A 19,905-nucleotide genomic window follows, 5' to 3' on the forward strand; every position below is an offset into this window, starting at 1 on the left:
GGAGGTTGAAGTAGTTTAGTTAAATAAGCCATTTAATTTTATATATGAGGTTAAAGAATGCCAAAGAAGTTGAGAAAGAGCACATTGATTTCTATACATAACAAGAATATATTCCACTTTACATGAATTGTTGTGGTATTGAACTTCTGAGCCATGTGATAAAAATGTGGGAGCAGTGATATAATGGTGACAGAGATTAACTTAGGGTTATTAAAGTGTCTAAGATGAGATAATTAGTTCTTGCCAAGAAGAACGATCTATGATAACAGCTTTTCATGTAGCCTTTTCATGTAGAGTTTAGCGGTTTAACCAAGTCATAAGCAGGAAAAAATGCAGTCCACATTTTTTCTGAGTTCAAGTGTAGAGAAAATAGAGTGTGTTACCCAAGCAAGACAGAAAAGGGAAAAATAAAAGGGAAAGCCGCCAAAGTAAACAAATTAAATTAGAAAAATTTTATACTCGAGATGAACAATTTTCAATTAAGAGTTGTGCAACCACAGCAATTGCAGGCAACATCTACACAATTCGCTCCAATTCTCTTGCGTAACTCAGAGTCTGGTTGATGAGTTGTAGCGATGGTATTTCCTTGCATGGGGCAGATTCTTTTGCCTTCTGGAAAATTACTAGACCATTCTTTATCTCCCATTCAGGATGATCCTGCATTAGGCAATAGAATATGTCACATTTATGTACAGAGTGAAAGTAAAAACCAGAAAGTCGGTTGGGTTTCCAGTTCGGTTCAGTCTGTAGTTTTGCACACCCCTGTCAGAAAGTCTAACCCAGGACTTGGTGCAAGGATTGAAAAAAGAACCAAGGGCACTTCAACAACTCAGTTCATGTAATTTTAGACAACTTAAAAACAGAATACATCATGTGAATTTCTATAATTCGATATGGAAAAGAAATCAATGAACAAAAAATAACAGCTTTTGGTACCTCCTTGATGTATTGCAAAAGTTCACCATCAGAAGAGAAGAGCAACATTTGGCGGGCATCACCGAGTGAAAGATAGTCATATGCCTTTTCACTGCATCCAGCTATTTCATCCCTGAAAGCAAATTAACAGAATCAACTATGAGAATTCCAAGATATAAAAGGTATACGTATACTAGTATAATCCTACAGAAAGAATTGAGGCTTTCAACAATTCACACTAAGAAGAAGTTAAAAGGAAAGATTTCCACATGATTTGCACATCCTACAAGATTTCCATATCCTACAACAATATTGTTCATATTAATAATAATCCTTCATCTTCCAACTTGATACAGTTCTCCATCTAGAAAAGAGTGACATTCCAGTGTCCAAGCTCAAGCAGGGAAAGGGAAAATTTGAATAAACTAAAAAGGATCATAACATTTAGCAAGTAGATGCATTTCTTGGATCAAGGAACTCAACCTCAAAATACAAAATCTCAGATATTAATTTTTCAATAAGAAAACTTTATACAATCAACAAAGCATCAGATACAATTTTTATTTAGCAAGGAAAATGCAGTATTCGTGCAACACAAATATCTAACTCAAAAACACTGCATGAGATAGATAGTCAAAATAGAATCAAAAATCACGTGCTGTGCTAACTGAGTCTGTTCTGATCTAACTGGTTGCAACCAACAATAAAAATGGAATGACCAATCTATGTTTCCACTGCTTCTTTGTCTGATTAACTAAGCTGGTAGTAAGTTAGGAGATAGGTTGGTTTTTCACACCAGAAATTCATATTCTGAAAAACCCCTCTCATATGTTTATGTATAAAATAAGATTACATCACATCTTCTTCTAATTGTATCCTCCCATAAACAGATTTAAACCCCGAGGCCCAGGAGGAGTAATTACTCATAAACCAATTGCTGAAACTTCAACATCCATGGTTAGTTAAGCTAATAACAAAATGAAACTAAGGAAATTACCTTATTGTCTTTGCCAAAAGATCCATGAAATAATCATAGGTCTTGTACGGCACAGTTTGTTTTGCACTTAACACACGATTGTAAGCCCCCTCCATGAAGGATTGTTCCAACTCCACAGCATGCTTGATACAAGGATTTTCCAAAGCAGTAGGTGAGAGCAATTCGAGTTCAGTATGGAATTCAGCAATTCTATTCTGCACTAGGAGTCTCAAGAGGTTGAGACCTAAGATCATGTACTCTTGGGGAGATGGGGGAAGAATGCCACTGCTCCATTAAAGGAACGAAGGAGAAGTCATGAAAATCGATACCTTAATAATAATAAAGTAATAACATATAGTGTACAGGTCAACATATGAGATTCTAATCAACAAAAGCAGTAAACAGCAGGCTCATAAACTACATGTATAAGTTTTTATTTACTTGGAACTTGGAATTATTAAGCATATAGAAGCAGGCTAGTAGCAAGTGAAAATTGAAATCTAAATAATAAAGTATAACACTTTGATTTTCTCCAAAGAAGGAAAACCAGACAATAGATAGTTAAAAGAGTTTGTGGTTTAGGAAAACGTACATAACTTGATGTGGGCCCTAATTATGATGCATAATAATCTGTTTGAATTATTTGTAGTGCCGGGAGACTTGGAATCCATATTTGTAGATTGAAATTACCACAAAAAACATTTGTTTGTAAGCAATCCAGTCAAAGTTGTGCTTCAGGTAGCTTGGAAGAAATTATATGTTCTTGCATTGAAAGATCACTCACACAAAGGCACTGCCTAATTTCCGCCAGCTCAAGAAAATGTCATAATCATTCAAAACTATGTTTACGTATCTAGTTAATTGGTGGTCCAGAAAAGAATTCCAGGGAAAGGTTCACTTTCTTTGTTGTACTATGGCCTATTGCAGAAAGAAAACTGAAAACATAACTGAAGGAGATGAATCTCATACTATGTTCTGTACTAAATATATGACTTGTGTAACACATGTTTGTAGCATATGTGATTAGACACAAGCAAATATCTGCACCGCTGCCACTAATAAATTATTTCGTTTTAACATTTAATTGTTATATTAGAATTTTATAAGCAATAACTTGTAGTAAGAACCTATAATAATTTTGAAGTATTTAATTGAAAAATACAGTCTATTTCTAATTTGCAATAACAATTAATATTATTTATAAGCAACAATTAATTTAACCATTATTCATTTTTCAATATTCATTTAGACCAATTGATTTTAATAAATTAAGAGACATATAAATGAAGTTGTTTAAACATGAGGGAACATCATTATTTTTATTTTTGCTAATTCAGTTCTGACTCAAGTCTTGAGCCAAAATTTATGAGAAACATCTAATTTCTTCATTTATGAAGAAAAAAATTGGAAGAACTGTTGACTTCTCATTGCCTCAAAAATTTCCCTTCTAGAGCATTTATAAACACATAAACCCCATTATAATCACAATGCTCTCAATTACCGCTCATCTAATTGTTTGTATTGAAAAAGAGTTCTTGTTAAAGAGCTAAGTGGAAAGACTGTTTTTAATTTTGTTTCTTGTTTTGGTAAAGAAAAAAAAAGGAGGCTATAGCTTTAAAATGATATCTTGCATGTTTTAACATTTAAAAATTAAATTCAAAATTAAATATCATGTCTAGTTTTATAGTTATTAAACTTTTGTTTGGTTAGGGGTTACTTTGAGAAAAATCTATAATAACATCCTTGAAACATGTAGTATTTTACTACCATCAAATACATGATATTTGACTGATAATATTTCACAATTTATGTGAATGATCAAAAAATTAATTTATTATTTGTCTTAGTTTATATTTGTGAATTTAATGTGGAAAAATATTTTCTTACTTTGATTCATCAATAGGGACACACATATATATATACACATACAAGATACTATAAACCTATTAAGACTCTAACTCCTAATAGAGTTCTATTTACAACTAATCCTTAACACTCCCCCTCAAGTTGGAGCATAGATGTTAATTATGCCCAACTTGTTACAAAGACAGTCCACCCGACATCCATTTAGAGCTTTTGTAAAAATATCTTCTAACCGTTCACTTGTTTTAACGTGCCCTTTAGAGATAATACCCTATTATATCTTTTCACGAATAAAATGACAATCTTAATATGTTTTGTTCGTTCATGGAATACTAGATTTGATTCAATGTGAAGAGCAGCTTGATTATCACACCATAACTTTGTACACAAGGATGACTTGAAGCCAATTTCCTCTAACAACTGACGAATCCAAATTAATTCACAAGCAAATTGTGCCATAGCTCGATATTCTGATTCAGCACTCGATCGTGTGACTACATTTTGTTTCTTGCTCCTCCACGATATCAAGTTTCCACCTATAAAGACACAATATCCTGAAGTTGATCTTCTATCAACTTTTGAACCTGCTCAATCCGCATCTGAAAAACACTCAATGTCCAAATGCCCATGATTACTGTAAAGCAGGCCATGACCTGGATTACCTTTCAAGTAGCATAAAATATGTCCTAAAGCTTCCCAATGGATAACAGTAGGAGAAGACATAAACTAGCTTAAGACGCTTACATAGTAAGCAATATCTGGACGTGTTACTATAAGATAATTCAATTTGCCCGCTAACCTTCTATACATCTCAGGATCATCAAATAGCTCACCATCAATTGAAAGTTGCAAATTAGGAGTCATTGGAGCACTAATTTCCAATTTCCTTCAGTAAGTCAAGGACATACTTCCTTTAAGATAAGAAGATACCTCTCTCACACCTAGACACTTCGATACCCAAAAAATACTTCAACAATCCTAAATCTTTTGTCTGGAACTGAATTTGGAGAAATGACTTGAGTGATGTAATGTCGGCTGAATCACTCCCTGTAATAACAATGTCATCAACATAAACCACAAGTAGAATCAAACCAGTCTTAGTACTTCTGAAAAATACAAAATGATCAGAAGTACTCTTCTGCATGCCAAATTGATGTACCACATTGCAAAATCTACCAAACCAAGCTCGAGGACTCTGTTTTAGGCCATAAAGAGTTTTTCGAAGTTTACACACTTTACCTGACTCTCCCTGAGCAACAAAGTCTGGTGGTTGCTCCATGTAAACTTCCTCCTGAAGATCCCCATGAAGAAGGCATTCTTAACATCCAGCTGATGTAAAGGCCAGTCGAAAGTAGCTGCTAAAGAAATAAATAAACGAACAGAAGATAATTTGGTGACGGGAGAAAAACTATCAGAATAATCAAGGCCATAAATCTGAGAATAGCCCTTTGCAACTAATCAAGCCTTGAAACGAGCAACAAACCCATCAAGATTCTCTTTTAACGGTGAAAACCCACTTACAACCAATAGCTTTCTTACCTGCCGAGAAAGGCACAAAATCCCAAGTACCATTAGTATCTAAGACAGTCATCTCCTCTTTCATTGCTGCACACCAACCAGGATGGGACAAAACTTGGACAAGAGTTTTAGGGAGAGACAGAGTCTAGGTTACTTATAAAACAACGAGATGAAGAAGAAAAATGATCATAACTGACAAAAGAGGAAATAGGATAGGTACACTTGCGTTTACCTTTTCAAAGAGCAATGGGAAGGTCAAGGTCTGACTGGGGAGTGGATGGCACATGCTTAGGTTGAGTGAAGTGAACCGGATCTTCTGTTGAAGCGGCAGGTGGAGGAAGTGAGTCAAAAGTTCCTGGTTTCCTAGAATAAAATTGTTCAAAACGAGGGTGAGCAGATGCTGGTGTAGGAGCGAGAATAGGAGCAGACGCTATAGTAGGAGCAAGTTCAGGAATAGGAGCAGGAACATGAGAGTTATGAAATAGCTGGATAGCATAAACTAAAAACTCATCATCCTCCCCCTCTCTCTTATATATAGAAGGAAAAAATGGAGTATTCTCAAAAAATGTGACATCTGCAGAAATAATATAACGGTCAAGATCAGGAGAGAAACAACGATAACCTTTTTTACGCCGAAAATACCCAAGGAAAACACAACGAAGGGACTTTAGATCTAATTTGGAAACCTGTGGACGAACATCACGAACAAAATAAGTACAACCAAAAATACCAGGTTCAATGGGGAATAGAAGCTTGGAAGGAAACAAGACATTATAAGGAATTGCACCATTAAGCACAGAAAAAGGCAAGCAATTAATCAAAAAACATGCAGTAGAAACAACATCGGCCCAAAAATGTTTAGGGACCTTCATTTGGAATAGAAGTGCCCTAACAACATCAAGAAGATGTCGATTTTTTCTTTCTGCAACCCCATTTTGGGAAGGAGTATTAACACAAGATGTTTGATAGAGAATACCATTCTGTGACATATAAGATTGGAAAGAACTAGATAGATATTCTTTAGCATTATCACTGTGCAATATGCGAACAAAGGTATTAAATTGAGTTTTAATCTCAGCACAAAAGGAACAGAAAGTAGAGAATATCTCAGAACGAGTTTACATTAAAAATAACCAAGTAATACGAGAATCATCCACAAACGTTACAAAATACCGAAAGTCAGTTTTAGAAATAATAAAACATGGACCCCAAACATCAGAATGAACTAACTCAAAAGGGGATGAAACCCGCTTATTTACTCGAGGAACTAAAGGTAAACGATAATGTTTGGCAAATTGACAAGATTCACATTCTAAATTGACAAAGACTGAAACTGCGGACACAACTTCTTTAAAGTAGACAATGAAGGATGACCCAAACGACAATGAACCTCAAGAGGAGATAGAGCACCAGCACAAGTCAGAGATAATGAAACATGTTCATCCAGAGAGAAAGGCCACCGAACTCACGTCCTCTACCAATAATCTGCTTCGTCAAAAGATCCTGAAACACACAATATGTAGGATAAAATTTAACACAACAATTTAGTATACGAGTAATTTTGCTAACTGACAGTAGATTAAACGAAAAACGAGGCAAACAAAAAACAGAAGACAATGGGAGAGATGGAATGGGATTAGCAGTGCCAATACACTTGACAGAAGATGTGGACCCATCAGCTAGAGTAATATGACGATTAAATTGTTCAAGTTCTTTTAATGAGGATAAGAGACTAGGGTTACCTATCATGTCATCTGTGCAACCAGAATCAATAACCCACTTTGATCAGGTAGACATAAGACATGAAGGAGGAGTACCAGAATTGGCAGCAGCAGCAATCAAGGAATCAGTAGGCTTAGAAGAACGGTATCTAGAGAGCTCAGCATACTCTGCAATAGAAATTGTTACAGTGTTATCAAAAGAAGTAACTGCAAACTCTTGAGTGGCCATACTTACCCTAGGTGGCTTATTGATCAGTTTTTTGCAATACCGTTTAGTGTGACCAAGTTCATGGCAATAATGGCCGATAAGAATACTTGCCTCCCGAGTAATTGGTCCATTACTATGGTTATTTCCTCCTCTTTCTCTATTTCCTGGCTGTCTAGCTACCTGATTACGACTCACAAGGGCACTATTATCAGAAAGGGAAGGGGTATGAGAACCCTCAGTACGTAGCAATCTAGCAAAAGTCTCCTGAAGAGAGGTAACATCACTGCTTGAGAGAACCTGTGATTTGGCAATTTCAAAAACCGGTGCAAGACCTGCAAAGAAACTCATCACAGCCATTTGTTCTTGCTGGGTCTGTTGAACCTTAACATCGGGACTAAAAGGCAATAAAACACTAACTTCCTCATAAATCTTTTTAAATTCCATGAAATAAGCTGTAATGGGCTTATCTTGCTGGTCGGCTCGATAAAATCCTTTGCAGACCTCATACATACGAGTTAGATTACCTTTTCCCGAGTACAAGAATTCAAGATATTCATTAATTCTTTAACAAACTCACAATGATTGATTAACCCAACCACTTCACTGTCAATAGAATTGCGAATCAGTAGAAATAACTTAGCATCTTCCCTAAGCCAACATTGTCTAGTGTCACCAGTTGGTGGATCATCAATTAGATGATCATCTTTTTCAACACTCCGCAAATAAATTCTAATTGCCTTACTCCAATCTAAATAATTAGTTCCTTTCAATTCACGTTCTGTGATTTTATTCATTGCTGGGATCAATTCAGTAATAGTAGTTTTAGAATCTGTAGGTGCAGAATCCATTATTAATAAAAACTAAACACCCTACCAACAACGCAGAAAGAGATACCAAAAAAAAAAAAAAAAAAAAAAAAAAAAGCCTTTCAATGCAAACAGGAGCAAAAAAGGTAACATGAAATGCCAATTTGACAAAACTGAGAACGCCCCTACAAAAGCTTGGCCGGATAGGAGAAACAACCACCTGAGTAGACTGCTAATCTAAAAACGAAGCCAGAATGCAATTTCTGATCGTAGAAAACAGCCAGACGCGCCGCCACACGCCGGTGCATGGTACTATAGCAGAAGATTAAATCGGCGCATGAGGCCCACGCACAAGGAATCCGGTGACCGAATTTTTGGAGAATGCCGGTCGGCAACTGGGGCAGCTCCTGGAGTAGGCAGTGAGACAAAATATTGACCCTAGAATGGTCACCAACACTGACAGCCACCGGACTTTTCAATGCAAACGGGGAAAAATCAAGTTTAAAGAGCCACAGACTCTAATACCATGTGAATTTAATGTGAAAAAATATTTTCTTACTTTGATTCATCAATAGGGACACATATATATATATACACATACAAGATATTATAAACCTATAGGACTCTAACGCCTAACGGAGTTCTATTTACAACTAATCCTTAACAATATTAATCTATAAATTATAATTTGAGTCCATATTGGAGAGCAAGTAATGAAAAAACAAAATTAAGCTATTATTAAAATTATATTTTTATCTCAATGCCCAAAAGCAATTACAGTGCGAAAACATTTAAGGCACCGTCTCATTGACTTAATAATAAAAATAAAATTTTAAAAAAGAAACAAATTTTCAAGCAAAGGCATAGTAAGATCCATAAGGTGCCAAATTTAACTATTTGAATAAATGAATTAACAAAATTTTGGTATAGATTGGATTTTGATGAAAATACCAAGTCGTTGTTTTAATGGTCGAAACATAAAAATTATTCTTGTATTATCTTTTTCTTTTTTTCAATTGAATCGCTGTTGCCCATACTATTTTTAACTTCTAAAGAAGGAGGTGTATTTTTTATTTCAAAAAAAAAATTTGAAAAGAAGGGTAAGAAATGAAGATGGCAATTGGGCTTTAAGATCATGTAAATACCCTTCTTTAATTGGCTAAATTAACCAAAACATAAAAAATAAAATACAAATAGTTACTATTCCTGAAAATGTGATTGATGGTTGTGTCTTACCATATTTTATAATATGTAACCAAAGAAAAGTAATGGTTTTTTATTTTTTGATTTGCGTGCTTCTATCAAAGAATAATTTTTTAGTTAACACACATATATAATTATTATGAAATTTATAATTATCCATATAACCAATGTTAAATATATATGTGTGTGTGTGTTATAAGGCTGCTGGACTTAGGGTAGTTTTACTGCTATTTACGGTGTTTTTATTTAGTTATTCAGTGTTTATCATGTTATTATCAGTTTCTTTGTTAATGGGTATTAGTGGGGTGGTTAAGCAAGTTATTTATCGTAATGGGTAGTTATTAGTGGGTAGTGGGTAGTTTTAGCTTTGCATTTAGTTGTTTAAAAGGTTGTGATATCAGGAAAAATGTAGGCAGAATTTTATGAAAATGTTTTGAGTTCCTAAAACTCAGAGATTGTAGAGTTCTCTCTTAACGAGCTCTAGGAGATTGCAGATTCTCTCTAAGTCTGTCACCACTGATAGAAGGAAGAAAACTCCTTCTAAGATACTCATCTCAAACCTGATCCCCTAATTCAAAGACCCATAACTAGATCCAAATTTGGGACCATAACAATTGGTGTCAGAGCCAACAGTTATGGGCGAATCTGTTCAAGACCAGCTTACCAAACTCTTTAATTTACTCTTATCCGAGCAGCAGGCCAATCAGACCCGTAATGAGAAGGTTGAACAACTTCATGCCAAATTGGATGCCATGTCTTTTGACTTGGAATCCATAAAGAAGGGGCTGACTTCTTCAAGTGCTGAAAGTCAAGCACCGAAAGCAAAGGGTCCAATAGGTTCAGCCGGTCTAGAATCTCCTAGGGGCACTCCAACTGTTTCGAAATTACAGAGTTGGAGGTTCTTGGACCGCCTATGGGGAGTAATAATTTAGGAAAGTTGGCAAAATTGGAACAACCTAAAACTGCCGCAGAGCGAATAGTTTTCCAGCAAATGTTTCAAGTCTCAATAGTTGTGTGTATAGAAGATAGAGTGGCGCAAAAGAAAGAAATAATCAAACATAAATTGTTAGCACAATTGGAGGGTCTTGCTTGTGATTTGGCAGCCTCTAAATGGGAAGGGAGTGGGAAGAAGCAATTCGAGAATTACATAGAGGAAACATTAGAGGAGCCATTTGATCCAGGAATATTAATTAAATATAGAAGCACAATAAACAGCTCCTTATTTGCAGAACAATAGAGGGTAATAAGGATTTTGTTTGCATCACATTTTTACAAGTTGAAGATTGCATGTCATCCATCCTTTGCGCTTGAGGACAAGCGCTTTTTCGAGGGAGATGTAATGTTATAAGGCTGCTGGACTTAGGGTAGTTTTACTGCTATTTACGGTGTTTTTATTTAGTTATTCAGTGTTTATCATGTTATTATCAGTTTCTTTGTTAATGGGTATTAGTGGGGTGGTTAAGCAAGTTATTTATCGTAATGGGTAGTTATTAGTGGGTAGTGGGTAGTTTTAGCTTTGCATTTAGTTGTTTAAAAGGTTGATATATCAGGAAAAATGTAAGCAGAATTTTATGAAAAGGTTTTGAGTTCCTAAAACTCAGAGATTGTAGAGTTCTCTCTTAATGAGCTCTAGGAGATTGCAGATTCTCTCTAAGTCTGTCACCACTGATAGAGGGAAGAAAACTCCTTCTAAGATACCCATCTCAAACCTGATTCCCCTAATTCAAAGACCCATAACTAGATCCAAATTTGGGACCATAACAGTGTGTAAATTATAACATTAATTATATGATGAAATTTATTATCTGTATGATGAAATTTATCAATTTCATGGATTATTATCTATTTTTGCTTAATCAAACAAAAAGAATTTCACAAATCTATAGAATGTTTAAATTCATCAATCAAAATTTACAGCTTTCATATTCCATTAATCTAAGCACCATAATAAAAAATTTAAAGTTCAAAATTCAAAATGCAGCAATTTATTTTGTCTTCAAAAATTTTAATTATCAAAAGAGTCACCTTAGATTTTCATTATTTTGAGGACTTTATTATGGTGTAATTTAAAATATTAGAAAAATTAAATAAAAAAAGACAATTTACTCGTTAATATTATAATTTTCAATGTAGAATAGGAAAAGAGAAAATAAAAGACTTTTCACTTACATAATCAAGAGAAAATAATATTTCTATAAATAACTGAAATAACAAATTAAATATTCAAACAAACAATCAAATTAAATTTTTAAGAGTAATAAATCTCACATTTTCCTCATAAATTATATAATAATTGAAACAGTAACTCTAGTCACCATCGCCATATCTGGTTTACTTGTAAGTTTTACTGCTTATGCCTTATATACTGCTTTTGGGCAGCCCTCTCAACAACTAAGAGATCCATTCGAGGAACACACGGACTAATTGAAATAAAGAGCCTCACCATTTGCAAGTAAAATGTTCTATTTATTCATTATATATTTTCATAAATTGTCATTAATGTAATATAATTTTGGTTATTGATTTTGCCTGAGCAGAATTGGAGGCCAATGCTACTATAATTTTAGAAATTTATATATTTAACTGATTAAAATAAAAACATAGTCTAAAACAAAAGGTAAGGAGAAGTAACAAAAGAATTATGTGTTTTTGGGTAATAAACCCGATTACTATTAATGAATTTTCAGTCAATCTTTTATTTTATTAGTGAAAATCTACATTAGCATAAATAGAAAAAACAGTAATAAGATATTGATGGATAGTGTGGTAGTACAAAAATGATTAAGTAAATAAAAGGTTGTCAGTTTGCAGCAAGGAAAGGTCGATAAAGTTAAGGAAAATGAATTGAAAAGGAAGAGAAATATTGTCAATTTATTGTTACTACAACAGTAAATTCCAGACGTGTTTAGAATATATATAATAATTTCCAAGGGCTTGTTGTCAGACTAAGTGAATAACTTAATCTGATTAAAATCATGGATATGTTACCTGGCATCTGTATAATATGGCTTCAACTGAAAGAAATCCCTTTCAAAGGCATCCTGATCCCCCATTTTCACACTTAAAAGAACAGCATGCTCATATATGTCCCCTGGAAGTTTTCAACATGCAAAATAAGACAGGTGTCTAATAAACAAAAGGAAAAGACATTTAAGAGAAAGTACGCGCAACAGTTAACTACAAACTGAATATTTTCTAGCATCCCAACTTTAGAAACTACTAACTCCAAATCTGCAATATGAATATCTTTCAGTGGTCTTCCTGAGAACCATTCATTTAAAATTAGCTTCAATTCTGATTTGTGCATCTCCAAATTTCATAAATGGTAATTTAGCGAACAGCAATAAAACAAGCCTCCTTCCAGAGAGTGATGGAGATAAGGGAGGTGGGATCCCCTTGAGAACTTTGTAGCTGAGATATGATCTCCATTCCTTGATCAGTTGCAAGCTAATATTTTCCAGGGCCTCAACTTTAGTCACTAGGCTAAAGCCTAGCTAGGTAATTTAGTTTACTCAACTGAATTAAATTAATTGACCTTAATATTGTTAATTAGTTATATGCATTTGTTTTCTTCATTTCATTGAGATTTAACCTTTGAACTAGATTTTACTTAGAAGGGAGATAATTGCTTGCAATCTCGTAGCTAGCATTTACTTCCAAACATTAAACTACACTTAATGCTCTCAATTAGGGTATTCAACTTCTTGTCTGTAATTAGGGGAAAATTTCTGTTAATTATGAGGGAGCAAAAATTTAATTTAGCCCCCTGAATTTCACAAAAAACTAATCGGTCCCTATGCCTCAATTTGGGCCAATTAAACCCCCTAAACTCAAAGTAATATGTCAATTCAGTCCTCCTAAGATGGAGATGGATGGAATCTTCAACTCAATAAGTAAAGTTGCTTTTGTGGGATCCACCTTACCCCCACCTTCTTTTTTCCTTTATCTAGAAATCCATTTCTGCAACTCAATTTTAAAAAATAAAATAAAATAAATCTTAAAATTATACTAACCCCGAAAGTTTTCCATCAAATTGATTTCTCCAAATATATAGACATATATATACACACACACAAACACACACACTACAATCATTTCTAAATCCATCATTTTTTTGAAAAACCTTCTTTTAGAATAAACAACAATAGCAAACAAGTAATGCAACACAGCATTCTTGCTACCAGAATAACAGAAATAAGCATAGCAAGAGAGGTATAAAAAAGAAAGTCTCCCTTGGACACATTACCAACAATTTACACATACAATATCTGCTATTCCAAAATTACAGACCTTTGGTCTCAGATTTTTGGTTATTCCCTTTTGAACTTTTGTCTTCTCTTTCCATAGGGTAGATTCTAAATATCCACAAATACTAATATATCCAATGCATAAACTGTAAATGATACACTAAAAATAGCTAATTCAAAAACTTACTTGCTAATGTCAATTCGTGAATAGCATTAGGTGTATCTTCAAACAAAGGTGGCAAGCTTCTAAACCCAGTCAAAAGGACCTGCAAAAAGATCAATCAAACCAAGAAAATCCATATCACTGTTAGCTCCTCCACAACAAATAACAAATCTACAACTTTTAGACTATAACTGCCTACTCTATATCATTAATCCAAACACAGCCACAAGTTCAATCGATCATAACAACACAATTTAAAAAAGAAGCCCAAAATCTACTAGCTTAAACGCACAAATCGACAACTATTTTAAACAGGAAATTGAGAAATTATACAAACCAAATAGAACTCAATTTTATTAGGGTTCAGGTTTAGATAATTGTTTATATATTCAATTACCTTGAGGCTAGAAAGCAGATTGCTAGCAGTATCGACATCCTCTCGCGCAGAGGCCGCTTTGAATCTCTCGAATAGCTGCAATACCTCCCTCAACTTCGGATCCATCTCTCTCGCTTTGATCTCTGTTCTCTGTTTTTGTCTTGCTTCGATTTTGAGCTTGCGCGCCTAGGCTTTTTATTTTTTCAAATATTTTCCGATGATTTTGTTGTGTGTTTATTTTGTGGGAAAATTACTATTACACTAGTCAGTCCTTTGTTTAAGGCAGCGCAAGTCCGGTTCCAATACGGTTCTTGAAAAGAATCGAAATCGAATCGAAAATTCGGTTCTTTCACTTATAGGAACCAGATTCGAACCAAATCAAATTTTCAGTATAGTTTCAGTACGGTTCTCTGGTATTTCAGTTTCGATTTTTTTAGTTCTGATTCTGATTCTGGTTTCAGTTCCCCTTGTTGAAAATTATTATATTTTTAAAACACATTATAATTCCTTTATATAAAAATATTCTAGTATCAAAATAAACTTACAATATATGCTAATTCAAAAAAAAAAAAAAAAAAAAAAAAGAATCATACCATACTAGGATGTACATTAAAAAGCAATGATCAATAATGATGTTTTATTTTTATTCATTATAAAAAGAAGCTCTCAATATCTTTCAAGTTCTAAGCAATCTCCAAAGTAATCACATGAACATTACAAATATTATATATATAAAAAAAAATCATAATTAACAATTGAATAATTAAGTTTTATTTCTATTGTCAACAAAAAGAATTTGAGTTCCATGGAATCTCCAAAATGATGGTACCTTCATTGTCACACGATAAATGTGTTAGCAAATTAAGACTTTTAAAAATAAAAAGAAGTCTATAAAGACAAGGTAATGCTCTACCGAGGACGAAGCTAGAGTGCTTTCGTGTAAGTATGTGAAACAGAGCCAGTAGAAGAGAACTCGGATTCCCGGCGGAGAGCGGACGAATGGGATCACTTTCGCCCCTTCAGAGCATAAGACCCCAACATAGAGAAAGTGAGATCTAAGTAGGGCATTCACACGATTTAGCATCCATCGTCTTTCTTATTTCTCCCTTATAATAGAATTTAAACACTCAAAATTTTTATTTGTTCGAGTATGAAAATAAATCGCAAATATGGTTCATGTAATAAATGCCCAAGTTTCCTTTGGGTCCCAACTCCAATATGATCCCCACGCTTCATTAGCCTAGACTGTTTTCAAAACCTTCCTGTCAAACCAGCTTCTATTTCAATCCGTGCTGGACCGATCGATATACCAATAATCAAGTCTTCAGTCAACTGGTGGAATACATCGCATCAGCCAAGATCTCTTTGTTAGTTGGGGGAATAATCCGCACGAATCAGATTTTTTGAGGAACATATCGAGAGAGGATTGGATTTGGTTAGACAATGTGTGGTTGTTAAACAAGGATATGAACCGATCTTACCTGGGATCGCAAATCCCAAGTTTGTCTATGAAGAGCGGATCTAATTATATTAGTGTTTAGAATTGATGCCCAACCAGCAAGTGGCACAAACTCAATAAGTGCAGCTTCAGGCGTAACCTCAGACACAGTTTCGCCACCGGCGCTCCGCGTTCTATCTAGGTTCCGCTCTTACGTACGCCCCACCTCACATAGAAGAGGCATTTAGGCTATCGGATGCAATTGTATACTTGTATGCTAAAGATATTCGATTTGTTCTCCTAACCTGCTTATTGCTCGTGAAGCCGGATGCTCTTTGCTCCCCAGATTTAGTGTTGATTGTTAAGGCTTCGGGTCTTTTAACTGACATGCATCACTCCTAAATCTTAGTTGTGGCGAGCGGTATAATAAGATCAAGGCTGGACATTCATCATCATAGGCTGCAGGCCAAGACAGATCTGCCTTCAACTTCTGCTTAGTTTGACTTGGCCAGCACCGTTCTTATAGAGAGAGAGGCGCTTTCGCATCTTCTTAACCCAATATGGCTGGGGAGAGGAAAGGTTGCTTTTTTAGGGTACTCCCGGGAACATATTGGACAAAGCAAAGAAAAGAGAGTGCTCGACCGGAACAACAGCCAACAAAGACCGTCATTACATAGATAATTGGAGGAACCTTATAAAGATCGCATTGATTCTTATTAAAAAAAAAAAAGACAGGATTAACTGAGGCTATTCAAACAGGCACAGGTCAACTAAACGGTATTCCCGTAGCAATTGGGGTTATGGATTTTCAGTTTATGGGGGTAGTATGGGATCCGTAGTAGGGGAAAAAATCACCCGTTTGATTGAGTATGCTACCAATAAATTTTTACCTCTTATTTTAGTGTGTGCTTCCGGAGGAGCTCGCATGCAAGAAGGAAATTTGAGCTTGATGCAAATGGCTAAAATATCTTCTGCTTTATGTTCCCATCGCTATTACAAAACCGTACATGAGTGTCTCGGGGGTTGTTCCCATTTTTTGATTTGGCTAGAGAGGGGCCAAAGTAAGATAGTGAAAGAGTTTAACTTCCGTTTTCACGTACTGAGAGGCAGGGCAGCGGGGTCAAACACCGTCTTTGTGGCTTGTTTTCCTGGTTCAACCTCAACCCGTCTCGTTCCCCGGCTCTGCTTCAGCCGTATCTAAGTAAGTGGTAAGCTGATAGTCTATCTCCTCGTTTGGGTAATAAAATAATAAGGTAAGTTCTTCATTGAGATGTCATTGTTGAGATCAGAAGCGGGCTTGAACTGCTTTATTCGGTCTTCAGCTGGCCTACGATTGGAGGATGCCACAAAGAAGAGTTTTCGGGTTTTTCGTATCGTCATCTTCAGAGAAAACTGTTGAATTATAGGATTAAGAAGTTTCTATTACACATCAACTAGACTCGGTCCTAAGACGGATCAAAGAAGAGTGGGGAACCTCTCGCTGGTTTTTAGAATTCGACATCAGGAACTATTTAACAGCACAAAAAGAATTAACCAAATTTACCTGCAGAAACAAATAAATAGGAATTCCTAGTTGTATCTCGTGAAAAATGAGTTCTTTCTTTTGCTTTTGTGGAATTAATCATTCCCTTTCTTTTTTTTTTTTTTTAGAAAAAAAAAGAAATAATAATTTTAACATTCGCTTGTTAACGAACTGTTTTCGACCTTCTGTCGAGCGAACAAGTAAAAGTAATGACTTGCCCGCAAACGTTGTTTTCGGGGAGCTGGGCAGAAGGAAAAAGAGGCTCCTAGCTAAAGGTAGCTTGTCTCGCCCAGGAGGTGGGAACAGTTGAGAACAAAGTGGCGAACGGGTGCGTAACGCGTGGGAATCTGCCGAACAGTTCAGGCCAAATCCTGAAGAAAGCTAAAAAGCGCTGCTACCATTGCGGGTTCCTTCCCAACTCTCCTACGCCTAAGATGGACTGCTTCGTGAGAAGTAGCTCAATGCGGACGCGGACGAAGTAGATTCACTCTAGGGTTGGGGTCTCAACAGAAAATCGTCAAATAAAATGCGTCCCAAGCCGAAATATCACAAGTACCATCGCGTCCGGGACCATCGCAAGGAAAACTATAACCAAAATCCTTTTTATCTGGCATTAACTTCGAACCACGTGCTCTTTTTCAGGGAGAGGTAATGCTTGTTGGGTATTTTGGTTTGACACTGCTCTTGAAAGGGTGAAAGGTTTTTTATATACAAACTCATGAGAATTCCTGAGTACTCAGGAATTTAATCAATCGAATAGTGATTGAATGGATAATTGGCTTTTCAGCTTCTCTAACAATCGATTTTCAAAGAATCGATTCTTTAGCGGTCTCAATGACAGCTATATTTCTAAACAGTTACTCCTGCTAACTCCCCGTTGAGGAAGTTTGACGAAGACCTCTGAACTGAGGTGAGGGTTCGATCAGTAGAGGGGACGAGTGCAATAGAATAACCGGTTGAAGCGTAATGATCATACGTTTGTAATGCATTGTATGTCCCATAATAGGTCTCATTCTTCTACCCTTTCCCAGGAGTCGATGGCTATTCATAGCTATTACCTTGACACCAAAGAAGAGCTTGACCCAATGCTTTATTTCTGTCCTAGTTGATCCCAAATTGCAAATACTAATTTATTAAGAATTAATTGGATTGAAGCTATAGCATCATCATTCACTGGAATTGAAATATCTGTGAGATCCAGAAAAAGAAATAAAAAAAAAGAGAGGGAAAAAGAAATAAAAAAAAGAAATAAAAATGAAGTAAAAGAGCCCATATTCCAAATGAACAACTTCAAACTTGAAAAAATCTTTCTGATTCTCGTGTGAGGAAGTCTTCCCGGAATCTCCCGCTTTAGCTATTGATTGACCGATCTTTACTTCTTATAAAGATGGGGTGGTCGTAACATAAGAAAAGTGATGAAGGGTCATAAGCTTATCTCCCTTTCGTTTGGCTATGAATCCCTACTAAGGAAGTCTAAAAAGCAAGAGCATTCGCCCGGTCGGGTTCCTCTGTTTGTTCTTACTCTAATGGCTTAGCCCAATCCCCCTTTCCTCGTTAACCTGGCCGAGCCCCACCCAATGCCCCGAGGTGGATAGGTTTTGAAATCAAGCCATTCATTCGACACTCATCGGGTCTGTCAAAGATAGCAAAAAGTCTTTCATATCCAGTTTGAATCTAAAATCCCTTTCCGGCCGACGGGACTCTACGTCTGGGTCTTATTCCATCTCAAACTCGGATTAGGAAGAGTGTAAAACTGCTAATTCATATAGAGCCATCGAACCGGCCCAACCAGTAACCAAGGCTGTATGCATTATATGGACAGACAACAAATGACCGGGATCATTCAATACTACAGTTAAGCATGCCGCCAACATTCATCCTGAGCCAGGATCGAACTCTCCATGAGATTCTTAGTTGCATTACTTTTGGTTTGGATGAGCGTGGGCAAGTTCGGGATTCGCTATCGCTTTCGACTTGGAGCGCCCCCCTTGTCACTTCGAGGCATTGGATTCTCACCAATGTTTGCGTTACCCAAACCGACATTCTCGCTTCCACTTCCAACCGACCGATCGAGTTGGGCTGGGCGTCCATGTCACAGAACCTTTCTTCTAGCCAAGAATAGAATCCCATTATTGATCGAATCGGGGAATTCATTGGTAAATGAAGTGGTCTTGAAATTATATAATAATGGAAATAGCAACTCTAGTAATACCAAATGAAAGAATAAGTTCAATTGACAATTTTTTTTATTTATTTATCAATCATTATCATTATAGCAAACCAGTAAGTTGTGAGTGTGTGAGTGTGCAGTTCCTTCTCTTCGGTAAGTGTCTTTGCATGTCTTAAGTATAGTAGGAGAGATTTCTTTATGAATGATTTCAAGATGGCAAGAATCCAAGCTTTTGAAATAAGCCAATCATAGGCTGCACATTCATATTCAAGATGTTTACGAATAGGACTAATTGCTTTAAGGCGAGCTAGCAGATGTAGTACCGTGTGCTTGTGCAGGTGAAGCTTTTGTTGATTGATTCCAGACCATTTTGACTAACCCGTTATGGAATGAGTTAGGAATTAATTCCAATTCGACTCGACTAATCTAGTATATTTTCCACATTCATAGGAGCCCTTAACGCTCGGTGCTAGGTTTGTTGACTATTTGGAAGCACATGGTCAACCGGTAGAGTATAGAAAAGAAGATCTAGGTTCGTTTTATGAGGTTTTAGAATTTATTGCTCGTTTAATGGTTTCTAATATGCAATTTGTACTTGAATTCCTTTTGTATTCGTTTGTTCAGTTAATTCAATAGCTTTGTTCATTGCTTTGCGAAATGAAACTCTATTCTTTAACTGCCCGGGTATAAATTCTACAAGAATATTAGGTTGCCTATGAGCTCTTTGTTTTAGTTTTATGGCAGAGATCTCTCCACTCTAAGGAACCAAATCACAATGG

General features: G+C 35.8%; 2 protein-coding genes across 2 annotated transcripts; both read right to left on the minus strand.

Moving 5' to 3' along the window:
- Window positions 1-258: 258 nt before the first annotated feature.
- Window positions 259-14,246, minus strand: LOC149494337 (26S proteasome non-ATPase regulatory subunit 8 homolog A-like). The gene is made up of 6 exons (XM_089725046.1): window positions 14,018-14,246; window positions 13,645-13,723; window positions 12,199-12,301; window positions 1,913-2,176; window positions 937-1,048; window positions 259-657 (listed from the first exon to the last, which is right to left on the minus strand). Exons 1-6 carry the CDS (start codon window positions 14,120-14,122, stop codon window positions 517-519), a joined length of 804 nt encoding a protein of 267 aa, XP_089581172.1. The 5' UTR covers window positions 14,123-14,246; the 3' UTR covers window positions 259-516.
- On the minus strand, window positions 6,313-11,126 carry LOC149494338 (uncharacterized). The gene is made up of 2 exons (XM_089725047.1): window positions 7,015-11,126; window positions 6,313-6,775 (listed from the first exon to the last, which is right to left on the minus strand). Exon 1 carries the CDS (start codon window positions 7,709-7,711, stop codon window positions 7,058-7,060), a length of 654 nt encoding a protein of 217 aa, XP_089581173.1. The 5' UTR covers window positions 7,712-11,126; the 3' UTR covers window positions 6,313-6,775; window positions 7,015-7,057.
- Window positions 14,247-19,905: the final 5,659 nt, after the last annotated feature.

The sequence above is a fragment of the Jatropha curcas genome, chromosome 8, assembly GCF_041381405.1.
Source record: "Jatropha curcas cultivar XTBG-Jc1 chromosome 8, XTBG_Jcur_1.0, whole genome shotgun sequence".
NCBI lineage: Eukaryota > Viridiplantae > Streptophyta > Magnoliopsida > Malpighiales > Euphorbiaceae > Jatropha > Jatropha curcas.

Coding starts and splice junctions, on each gene's coding strand:
- LOC149494337 (XM_089725046.1), bottom strand. CDS start 14,122: ATGGATCCGAAGTTGAGGGAGGTATTGCAGCTATTCGAGAGATTCAAA. Junction 12,302..13,644: donor TCACGAATTGACATTAGCAA/GTAAGTTTTTGA, acceptor GAAAACTTCCAG/GGGACATATATGAGCATGCT. Junction 2,177..12,198: donor CCATATTATACAGATGCCAG/GTAACATATCCA, acceptor TTAATGGAGCAG/TGGCATTCTTCCCCCATCTC.
- LOC149494338 (XM_089725047.1), bottom strand. CDS start 7,711: ATGTATGAGGTCTGCAAAGGATTTTATCGAGCCGACCAGCAAGATAAG.